Raw genomic sequence first — 12,449 nt, 5'->3', positions numbered from 1 at the left:
CCCAAGTCCCTCCTCCCTATCTTTTATCTTAGCCTGCTGGACCAACTTTCCTCATTCCTGAAGAAGGGCTAATGCCCGAAACGTCGATTCTCCTGTTCCCTAGATGCTGCCTGACCTGCTGCGCTTTTCCAGCAACACATTTCCATCTCTGCCTCTGACCTATCCTGTTACTACTATCCAGTTGTGTCGTAATTTCATCCTTTATAATAGACTCCAGCATCTTTCCCACCATTGAGGTCAGACTAACTGGTCTATAATTTCCTGCTTTCTCTCTCCCACCTTTCTTAAAAAGTGGTATAACATTAGCCACCCTCCAATCTGCAGGAACTGATCCCGAATCAATCGAACTCTGGAAAATAATCACCAACGCATCCATGATTTCTCGAGCCACTCCTTCAGTACCCTGGGATGTAGACCATCAGGCCCCGGGGACTTATCAACCTTCACACCTAACAGTCTCTCCAACTCCAATTCCTGGCAAATATAAATTCCCTTAAGTTCAGGTCCTTCAGCCACTGTTACCTCAGGGAGATTGCTTGTGTCTTCCCCAGTGAACACAGATCTGAAGTACCAATTCAATTCTTCTGTCATTTCTTTGTTCCCCATAATATATTCCCCTGTTTCTGTTTTCAAGGGCCCAATTTTAGTCTTACTTCGAGATGAAGCAAAAGGAGAAAGAGATATGTTACTTTAAAAAATTACTCCTTGACTTGACAGAGGGAAAAAAATGATTTAGTTTCAATTCTATTTTCCAATGGCCCTATTGTTTAGAAAGTGCTCTTCCAAAATTAGAAGGAAAGGAAACAAGTGCAGGGAGATTTCCCAAGGGTAGAGTACAAGGAAACTCATAGATAATTGCCAACAAATAACAAAAGACTAAAGGAACTGTTGGAGGTGTTAGATCAGCAGCCATATGTGTAATTGCCATTAATGGTAAATTGAAAGGTAATCTAAACTAAAGCCAGAAAGACTGTTAATTGACTGAGTAATTACTCATTCTGTGTCAAAAAATAGAATGTTTTATTCTGATTTTAAAGGTTTTATCTGCTCAAGCATCCTTTTCTCTTAAGAATTCTTAATAATAGAGCAAATGTATGAGAAAGGGAAATCTTTACCTTATTTCTACATAGGAACAGGAAGCAACATGAATTTCAAAACACACTGAGGGTTAGTAAAAGATGCATTTACAGAATTACAGACAAAGCACAGAGTGCCACAAGTCAGAACTATTGAAAGTGGGGTAAATGCTAAGAAATCAGCATTGTAATCTTGTGGGCAGATGTAGCTTAAAGTAACCAAATAGCAGAAATATTTTTTATATGAACTGTTAAATAAACATTTCCTGGCCCACACAAAACAAAATTGCATTGATCCTGAAAGCCAGGTAGGACTATTTGCATATCATCGTAAGTTAATATTATAGAACAGTTATATAAAATATGCTACATGTTATTCATTAAGGTGAAATATTGTTATTAGGATAATTACACATTTGTAAATCACAGAACTAACAAGGCATTATATTGCCAGAGCCAAATGCCCTCATTGTGTCTTAGTGGAACTGTTTCAGTACTGAAATTACATAACACTATTACTGACAATTTCACTCTGGATGGCTAATAAGGAGAATGGAAAAGATCGAATTCTTTTTAAGTTGGGGAAGAATGGATAGTGATTTACCAACTGCCTTGAAAATGACCTGGGTTAGTGCTGATGCTTGGCAGCCAAAATGGAAAGTGTTACATTTCCTAGCTCTGGGGCAATTTATTGTAACCATCACAAGCTTAACATGGAAAATGTAAGTAAAGAGGTTCGCTTAAAGTCATACATTTATTTTCCATGTTTTTTTCAGTAAATTTGCTGCAGATATGTACGATCCAGCTTGGGAAAACAGAAGTCAAAACTCAGGAGAAACTTGCATGAAAATGGTCAAACAATTCTTGGTTCCACTGAAGGATTATTTTAAAAGTTACCTTTAAGATCACATGCACTATTACTTTTATGGTTGGCTGATTTTGCTTGTAAAATCACATTTCAACTTGTTTCACACTGTGTGTACCTTTGCAGAACATATTTCTTGATCAGCATCATTCAGGATTGAATGTTTAATGTCCATAGACTGGAATTCTGTGTTTGTTTCTTTCCTTTTGGAGTGGTCAGACTAATATCTGGATTAATAAAGCACACAGAGAAATAGTGGATTAAGGGTTCATCCCAAACTTTGCTGTTCAGAAGGTGGACCACAATTTTATAAGACTGTCATTCAAAATAGCTATAAAGTATTAATAATTTTACTTTATTGGAATGTTCTTGTAGAACAAAGGCTCCATTGTGCCACACATTTTTGTTCTTGTTGATTGAACACATTTTTATTTTGCTTAACTTTTTAAAACTTTTCTTGTTTGTTGCAGGTCAACCTTACAAATAAATATCAGTAAATTTAAAGTAGTACAGAGTTGATTCTTTTCCAGCCAAAGTGAATGGGTTTAAGTTTCCATTGAAGGCACAATTCACCCAAAATTGGTGAAATCAGTGCAAATGCTGAAGGAATTCCAAGTGGCTCATATGTTCAATGCAGATGATGTTTTTCAAATGGTTTAAAAAGGGACCCTGCCCAGCCCAGCCCAGAAGTCTGGCTGCACTCTTAATCATGATGACAACCTTCTTTTAACTGTTCCTGTTTGAAACTCTACAACTCTAAACTTACAGTCACTAATAGACAACTTTTAAGTTTTAAATATTAAAAATATTGGACTTAACATGGAACTGAATACTGAACATAAAAATAAATAATGGTTCTGTATAGTTAAAGTTACTTATAGTTGTGCAAAATTGTGTTGCAAATAGTGAACTACAAACATTAAAATTGTGATTAAACACGTTTTAGCTGTATTAATAAAACTGCACTTTTAATGCACAGATGTGAGCAATTGCTTTCTGAAGTTGAAATGTCTGATTTCAATGTTCATTTGAGATTTTATGTTTGAAATTGTGCAAATAGGTTTGAGCAAAAACTTGAAATTTAACTGCGCTTTGAAAAATTAAACATTTCTGAGCACAATTTGTGCCTGAATTACTGGTTATGCCCCAAATAGACACTAATGTATAAATTAACTGCAAATTCATCAGTGACCTTAACTCCATCATACGGTCAGATGAGGGAATATTCACTTATGAATACCTAATTGTCAGCACAATTTACAACCCTTAAAATACTGAAGCATCCCATATCCTCATAGAGCAAGACTTGGACAATATCCAGGTTTGGCTGATAAAGGACAAGTTATTTTGTGTCACACAAATGCCTGGCAATGAGTATCTGCACCAACAGGGAATCGAACTTCTCCACTTGGTGCTGAATGACATAGCCATCACGGAACTGCTCACTATCAATACCCTGGGTGTATGTCATTGATTGGAAAATATAATTAACCACTCTAAAAATACTGCAGCTGCAAAAGCAGATCAGAAGCTTGCAATTTTGCGGTGATTAACTCACCTCTAATTCCCCAGTTCCTATCTGTCTATAAGGCACAGGTCAGGATCGTTGTGGAATACTATTCACTTGCCTTGATAAATGCAGCTCCAAGACTCAATCCTCGAGAAGGCAAGGATTGATTGGTGCTCAACCCACCACCTTCAACATTCACTCTCTTCATCACTGACTAACAGTGTGCAGCATCTGCAAGGTGAACTGCAATAACTCACTGAGACTCCTTTCACCTTCCAAGCCCATGACCTCTACCATCCTAAAAGGACAAGGATGAACAGGAATACCATCACCTGCAAGTGCCTGCCAATGTCACACACCTTCCTGACTTGGAACAATATTGCTGTTCCTTCACCGTTGCTGGGTCAAAATCCTGGAACTCATTTCTTTACAGCACTATAGCTGTCCCTATATCTCAAGGACTGCATCAGTTCAAGAAGGAAGCTCACCAGCACCTTCTCAATGTAATTAAGTATGGACAACAAATGTTGTCCTACCAATGACATCCACAGACAATGAATATATAGAAATTAAAGTGGGATTAACTACAGTTCCACTGTGGTGATCATATCTTGGAAGACTACACACATGCCAACCATCCAATTGGACGGCAGCTCTACATATCAGAGCATTCTTCTGCAATCGGGTTGGGGGTCTTGCTTTAAAGGAATTCATGCTGTTTTCAGTATTTAATTGTTGCAGGGTAGCCATCAGGATCATGGTTGGGCCATTCCCTAATCTTTCACCAGAAGGTTTGGGCTCACAGCACCCTATAAAAACTGGCCAGTAAATTCCATATCAGCTTCCAGCAAACCATCAGCTTGCTGAAGATGAGGTACAGTTCCAGCAGACTGGAATTTAACACATACAACACTGCTACTCCAGAAAGGTGAGAGAGAACAATTAGGGATCTAAGGCCATTCAGCCTGATTTCAACCTTTAGTTGGAAGCTATTGTTTTGGAAGACTTAACAATGTACATGGAAGACCATAGCATGATCAGATAATTCGATATAGGAAAAAAAATTGTTTGACAAATCTCTTTTTTTGAGGATGTCTAATTTTATTGCTAGGGGATTGGAATGCAGAAATAAAGAATTTTTGTTGCAAGACTTTGGTGAAACAATGCCTTAAAAAGGTCATCGAGGAAGGATATATTTGCATTAGAGGCAAATCGGCATGTATTTTGCTTGATTGGTTTGAGGAATGAGAAGGTTGACCTGAGATAACAGGGTTTTTGTTGAGTCTTTCATGGGATATGGGCATCACTAGCTAAACCAGTATTTGTTGTCCATCCTAACTTTCCCCTTAGAAGCTGGTGATGAACTGCTTTATTGCCCTGTGGTAGTCAGTCTCACGCAGTTACGTTCATAATGTGACTGGCATGGAATTTCATGACAGAAAACAACAAATGCTGGACATCACAGTGATTCAGACAGCACCCATGGAGAGAAAGCAAGCTAATGTTTTGAGTCGACATGGCTCAGTCAGCTCTGATGAAGAGTCATCTAGACCCAAAACATTAGCTTGCTCTCTTTCCACGGATGCTGTCTGACTCGCTGTGATCTCTAGCATTTGTTGCTTTCTGCACAGATTCCAGCATCTGCAGTAATTTGCTCCTGCAGGGGAGTTTCATGTGTTTGATTCCGTAACAGTGAAGGAGCAGTGATTTACTTTTTTGTTAGGATTGAGAGTCTGTTTAATATGACAGGGATCTTAACTGCAGTGGCTTAATAATTTTACATTTGAAAACGAAATTAAGCAGAGGCAATAAAATAACTGCAGAGATTTATAGTCACATTGATTTACGAGTGGTTGACCTCGAAAGCTGAAGTTAAATGCCATAAACACAAAGGTTTTATCTGTTTATTTATTAAAACCAATTGAATGAAATATAGGTGCTGGAAGTCTAGAGGCTTGCTTTAAATGGTGATATGGTTCTGCTTTTTAAAATACAGACCAAGCCAAAGATAAGACAAGAGGTTACTTTTCTCAATTTACACTGATGATATGAAAAGAGTGATGGAGGCATTTGAACTTGAAATTTTAAAGTTATTCATTTAAACAGCATTAGAGGAAAAGCATTCGGAATATTAAGTGCACACTTGCAATGCAGAATTTCTTCTGTGTACATAAATTACACTTTGCTAATAATTAGCATTGACTTTTTGCACTTAGTTCCATCACTGTTTACTGTTGGTTTGACAGGCATGCTTTATGGTAAGGGTTTGGGATAATTGGTCAAGCACTTTCATGGTCAGTGATTTGAACAGCGTAGTCCATCAATGTTCCCTGCATTTAGAACCAACTGTACTCAGTCAATCTGGAGTGGAAACTGGCAAACGTACTTGGAAACTACAGAAAAGGGAAGGAAATGTTTGATATTTCCTGTACATCAGAGCTATGCACAAATGACACTGGTTTCTATGGTTTTCCTCAGTCCAAAAAAAGTTTACTTCATGAGTCTAGAAATTTCTTCCAAAACTTTCATAATTTCTTTACTTTCCTGTGATTCCACTTCAGCATGAACTAATTAATCACAATGAGTAGCGTTAATAAACAGAATGACTTGATCAAATGTGGATCAATAGAACAATTGAACCTATCAGGACTGGTAGCCAGTGCAGGATGGGGATAATATTAAGCAACATTTAAGCACATTTAAAGAAATGTGATGTGCAGGATTGCCTGAACTAGGTGGTATGCAAAAGTCTAAATTTTCAACTGCGCATTGATGAAAAGCATGAAGTCAGCAGAGTATGAGCCACATCAACCCTCATGTCTGCTGATGATAGACTTCTGCTTATAATACATTTGCATTCCATGAATACTCATTAGCATAAAATCTCTTTGAAAAATTAAAACCACGTAAAAGTAAATTCAATAGACAAGAATTTCAGGGCAATGAAAACAAAAAATTGTTGGAGAAACTCAGCCAGGCCTGGCAGCTTCAGTGGAGAGAAAGCAGAGTTAACATTTCAGTGATCCTTCTTTGTATTTTTCTGTTTAAAATTTCACAGTGTCCAGTTCAATGGCACCTATCAATTGTTGTCTAGATACCAGCCAGATCAGCTTCATTCAACCATACTGTACAACAGAGGAAAACAAGAGACTGAAAGCGAGCAAGCAGCAAGTCAGAACTGACAAGGATGAATCAATATGGTGATGGAGTGTGGTGAGAAATAGGTCCAGTCACTAAGGAAGTATAGCAGGATCCAAGGGAGGACAAAGGATTGAGTCCAGGACGTGGAGAAGTGAACTGGAAAGCATCTCGTCTCCTGCATCTGGTGGTAGTGGTGGAGATGGTGGCTGGAACTGTCAGTCAAGGGAAGAGAATGGTGTCAGAGCTATCCCTATGTGGTTTCATCTCAGGGTACTTCCAGGACTTTGTGTTCACCCACAGTACTCCTGTTACCAGTTTTGAGCGATCTTGGACATGTCTTTGTAATCCATAGAAGGGAGAACCACTGGCCTTCATCAGTCAGAGCATTCACTGGCCTTCATCATTCAGAGCATTGGGTATAGCAGTTGGAAAGTTATGTTGCAGTTATACAGGATGTTGGTGAGGTTGCACTTGGAGTATTGTGTTCGGTTTTGGTCATGTTGCTATAGGAAGGATATCATTAAACTGGAAAGAGTGCAGAAGAAATTTACAAGGATGTTGCCATGACTCAAGGTTCTGAGTTATAGGAGGAAGTTGGATAAGCTAGAACTTTTTTTTAGAGCGTAGGAGATTGAAGGGAGATCTTATAAAAGTATATAAGATCATGGGAGGCTAGAGAGGAAAGAATAAAAGGGACCCTGAGGGGCGATGTTTTTACACAGAGAGTGGTACGCATTTTGAATGAGCTGCCAGCAGAAGGGGTAGAGGCGGGTACATTAACAACATTTAAAAGGTATTTGGACAATTACATGGATAGGAAAGGTTTAGAAGAATATGGGCCAAGGGCAGGGAAATGGGGTTAGTGTGAAATGACATTTTGGTTGGCATGGACCAGTTTTGACTGAAGGGCCTGTCTCTGTGCTGTAGGACTCCATGGCTCTATGACTCTATGAGCAGCTGAGCCTGCATGTTCTAAAGAGCAGTGAGTATGACCACATCCATCAACAAATATGTTCAATGAAGAGTAAATGAAAGCACAATGTTATTTCTTCTACAACAAAGGAAATATCCCTAAATCCCCTGTATCCATCAATGCATGCCAGCTGTAAGGCATGTCAGTACATTTAGCTCTCTTACCAAGTCATTCTCAAACAAATAATAATTCTCACATGAATTAAGTGAAACCAGTGTACATTATTAACAAATAAAATTTACTTTTGGAAAACCATTCCCACCTTTGTGCTCCTAGGTCTTATTTTAACGCCAATGGAGTTGGGCAGGAATGTTTTGAACACAATTCAGAACGTTCCTATTTCATCAGTCAGCTCATTTATAATCTCTTGCAGTGGTTACATTGTCCCTAGGCAGCAGATTTGCCAGTGAAAATTCCCACAATGGATTCTAATGCATACCACCAACAGTTTAAATTTTCATTGTAATCACATGGGACATAGGAAAAGCAAGACAATGCAAATGGCACACAATTCCAGTTCCACCATAGAGTTTAATTCAAAATAATATCTTTATTAATACAATGGAAAGAGGCCAAGAACTATTTAAAGTAAAATTTAATAACTTTACTTCTTAATTATAACAGAGAATAATTAACTAACAATTATTTACAACTCCGTCCTCTAACCTACCTTTCTCTTCCCTTCTACAATACTAGTCAGGTAAAACCCTTCAATTAAGATTTACCAAAAATTCAAATTTTCAAACCAGCCAGTGGTTAAATCCTCTTCTTATATCTTCCTCGGTCTTCTTTTCTTCTTCTTAGGGATTTCGGTTTCACAGGTTACTGATCAATACAGGTACCTTTAAGAGAACTCTTTTTTCAGGCAGTCTGTACATGCTGATGGCATGGCAGTTCTCCTCAATTGTTCAATTTTCCCCAGTCTTATACCCCGCTAAGCATCAGATTGTGTCATTGGCTTTTAAGATTGTCAACATACTAATTTCAAACTTGATTGGAGTTTGGTATTTTTCAGGGTATAATTTAAACTGATTGGCCTAATTCAAATTTGTTTTTGTTTCCAGGTACCCAGCTACCCTAGCTGCTGGACCACATGTTACATGGTATCTTATTCAGAACACTTGGTGCTGTCAGATAGTGATTTTTCCAGGACTTACTAAAGATCCAAATAGACTGCGCAGTTTGTTAATCCAGCCACAACTCTGTTCAGGAGTCTTTGGAATGTGGCGGGTGCGTTCTTCATTCCAAAGGACACCACTTTAAACAGATATAGCCCATTTGGGGTTACAAATGCAGAAGCTTCTTTCACCGTCTCTGATAAAGGTACCTGCCAGTTACCATGCATTAAGTCCAACTTGGTGATGTAACTAGCTTTTCCGGCTTTCTCGATACAGTCCTCCAATCTAGGAATTGGATATGAGCCTGGTTTGTAACGGCGCTGACCTTCTGATAATCCATGCAGAATCGTTGAGTCCCGTCCGGTTTGGGCACTAAGACGATCAGCGAACTCCACTCACTCTGGCTTGGTTTGATAGTGTCCTTGTTGAGCATGGCCTCCACCTCCATCTGGACCTGTCTGGCTTTGAAAGGATTAAGCTGATAGGGGTGTGGTTTTATCAGAGCAGTATTTCCTATATCTACTTCATGTACAATAGCATTAGTCCTCCCCATCTGAATCTTACATATGTCCCGGTACAGCAGTAACAAATCTTTCAACTGTGTTCTATGCTCCTGAGACAGATAGCTTACTAACCTATCCCACTCCTCAAGGACTTCTTCATTTTTTAATCTATTTTGAGGCACATCAAAATCCACATCATCTGGATTTGTTTCCTCACTCTGCGGGGCAGTAACCAGCACCTGTTTCTCCAGTTCTTTCTCTCTAATATAATACGGTTTGAACATGTTCACATGACATGCCCGATACCACTTTTCTTGATCTGGCATTTTTACTAGATAGTTTACCTGACTCAACTTTTTCTCAATTTGATAGGGACCACCAAACCTAGCTTTGAAGGGATCTCCTATCACGGTAATAGTACTAACACATTATCCCTTCAGGAAAATATCTGTGTCTCAGAGATTTTATTTGCCACCTACTTCATTCTACACTGTGCCTCTTCAGGTGCTGTTTAGCTAACTCACCTACTCGATTTAATCTCTCCCTCACCTCCGAAACATAATCTAAGTGTGAGACCTCTGACTTTGGTCCTGTAAATTTTTCTTTAATTAATTTCAAAGGGCCTCTCACTTCATGATCAAATATTAACTCAAAGGGAGTAAACTGAATAAATTCATTTGGGGCATCTCTAATGGCGAACAATATGAATGGGATACCTTTATCCCAATCATTCGGGTAATCCTGACAGTATGCTCTCAATGTGGTCTTCAAAGTCTGATGCCACCTTTCTAAAGCTCCCTGGGATTCAGGATGATACGCACTCAATTTAAAGTGCTGTATACCTAAGCTATCCATAACCTCCTTAAACAGCTGAGCAGTAAAATTTGACCCTTGGACCGACTGAATCTCTCTGGGTAGCCCATACCGTGTGAAGAAAGCTTCTAATTCCTCTACCACCTTTTTTTGCCTTGATACTCCATAATGGAATTGCCTCTGGAAATCTGGTAGACACATCCATTATGGTTAACAAGTATTGGTTCCTACATTTAGTCCTCAGGAGGGCACCTACACAATGAAGTATAACCCGTGTGAAAGGTTCTTCAAATGTGGGAACTGGCAACAAAGGGGCTGGTTTTATTACCACCTGTGGCTTACCTACATACCATTTGGCATGTATGACACGTATGGCAAAAGTTAACCACATCCTTGTGCATTCCAGGCCAATAAAATTGATTTTGTACCTTAGCCTGAGTCTTTCATAGCCCTAGGTGACCTCCTACAGATAGTTCATGTGCTACCCATAACTCTTCATGCCTGTATGCTACCGGCAACATAATCTTCTTCATAATCTCTTGACACCTCATCTGAGAGCGCAACAAACTCCTCACTAGCTCTGCCTACCAGCTTAGTCTGAACTAACATTACCCATAAATCCTTGGACCCCTCCATCCGCCAAGCCAATTTTTCAAATGAAATAAAGGCTTCATCATGTCGGCATCAAAATGTGACAGAGTTTTGACATATTTGTGTATGTCACTACCTTCTCTTTTAATCTCCATCCTGTTAACTTGACTTTGCTGACTAAGTCACAACTTCTCAAGTTCAAATTCTCTCTTTTTGCTCAGCTAAGTACCTTCTCTCTCTTTTTTCCTCTATCTCTTTCTCTCTCCATTTCTTCTCTCTCTCTTTGCTCAGCCAAGAACATTCTCTCTCTCTTTTTCCTCTCTCTCTCTTTCTTCTCTCTCTCTTTCTCTCTCCCTTTGATAATCTTCTAACTCTATTTTCCTCAATTGTAATTTGAGCATTTCTACCTCTATTGCACTTGTCTGTTTCTCTGACATACCTATGTGTTTGAGTAATTCCCTTAGCATTTAAGCTTTACTTTTGAGCATGGTTAAACCCAAGTCCAACTTATTTGCTAATTCTAAAAGTATGGCCTTTTTCTTTCCTTCTAAACCTTCTTGGCAAATTTGAGAACCATCTACAAATCCTAAAACCTCTTTAGCAATTTTAAGAGCTATTTTTCTCACTTTTAATTTAATCAACCTCAAGTCATTTAAAGTAAAAAATTTGCCTCACCTATGTTTTAGTTAAAGATCTAGGACTCTAACCTGCAGGTGTTTAAATCTGCTGGGAAATTTTCGTACCCTTAAATCTATTCAAATCTGCCTTAACCAGTTCAAGTCACGTACCAGAAGCCCCAAACTGTTATGACACGGGGTAAACCCTCCTGCTTAATTTAAACTAGCAACACAGAAAAGATTTATCCCTTGTGGTAAGTTATGAAAATTTGAGAGACCAAGAAGTATTTAAAGTAAAAAATTAACAACTTTATTTCTTAAAGTATAACAGAGAATAATTAACTAACAATTATTTACAACTCCTTCCTCTAACCTATCTTTTACCTTCCTTTCTACGATACTCGTCCAATAAACCCACCCCCCCAATTAAGACTTACCAAAAATTCCAAACCAGCCAGCAGTTGAATCCTCTTCTTATATCTTCCTCAGTCTTCTTTTCTTTTTCTTAGGGATTTCTGTTTCACAGGTTACAGATTGATAAAGGTACCTTTCAGAGAGCTATTTTTCAGGCAGTCTCTGCATGCTGGTAGCTTGGCAGGTCTCCTTCAACTGTTCAATTTTTCCCGGTCTTATATTCTTAAAGCATCAGAGTGTGTCATTAGCTTTTAAGATTATCAATATACTAAATTCAATCTTGATTGGAGTTTGATACTTTTCGGGGTATGATTTAAACTGGTTGGCCTAATTCAATTGTTTTTGTCTCCAGGCAACCAGCTACCCTAGCTGCTGGACCACATGTTACATTGTATCTCATTCAGAACAGTTGGTGCGGTCAGGTAGTTCTGCTAACTTTTAACTCTCTTAAAGGTACAGTACACTCAGATCTGCATTACAGTACTCAAGTACAGAAGTACAAGAGTACAGTGAAAAGTTTTACAATGTTGCCTCTTAGGTGCTAGTACCCAGGTAGAAATCTTAGAAACAAAAAAAAAAGAAAAGTTGTTGCAATACTTTACAGAAATAAGACATAGTTTAGGGCAGAATGGTGCCTCACAGTACCAGGGACCAGGGTTCAATTCCTACCTGAGGCAACTGTCTGTGTGGAGTTTGCACATTCTCCCCGTGTCTGCGTGGATTTCCTCCAGGTGCTTTGGTTTCCTCCCACAATCCAAAGATGTGCAGGTCAGGTGAATTGGCCATGCTAAATTGCCCATAGCGTTAGGTGCATTAGTCAGAGGGAAA

General features: G+C 38.7%; 1 protein-coding gene across 1 annotated transcript in view; it reads left to right on the top strand.

The window, feature by feature from the left end:
- The window catches only part of LOC122550457 (DNA (cytosine-5)-methyltransferase 3-like), a 92,248-nt gene extending 89,376 nt beyond the window's left edge, over positions 1–2,872 (top strand). Inside the window, exon 14 of the mRNA XM_043691199.1 lies at positions 1,853–2,872. Within this exon, the coding sequence (XP_043547134.1) occupies positions 1,853–1,979 (127 nt within the window). The 3' untranslated portion in view covers positions 1,980–2,872. The remainder of the gene's footprint in view (positions 1–1,852) is intronic.
- Positions 2,873–12,449: the final 9,577 nt, after the last annotated feature.

Source organism: Chiloscyllium plagiosum, chromosome 6, assembly GCF_004010195.1.
Source record: "Chiloscyllium plagiosum isolate BGI_BamShark_2017 chromosome 6, ASM401019v2, whole genome shotgun sequence".
In the NCBI taxonomy this organism is placed as follows: domain Eukaryota; kingdom Metazoa; phylum Chordata; class Chondrichthyes; order Orectolobiformes; family Hemiscylliidae; genus Chiloscyllium; species Chiloscyllium plagiosum.
The sequence above is the reverse complement of the archived record's forward strand: the minus strand, read 5'-3'. Positions and strand labels throughout refer to the sequence as shown.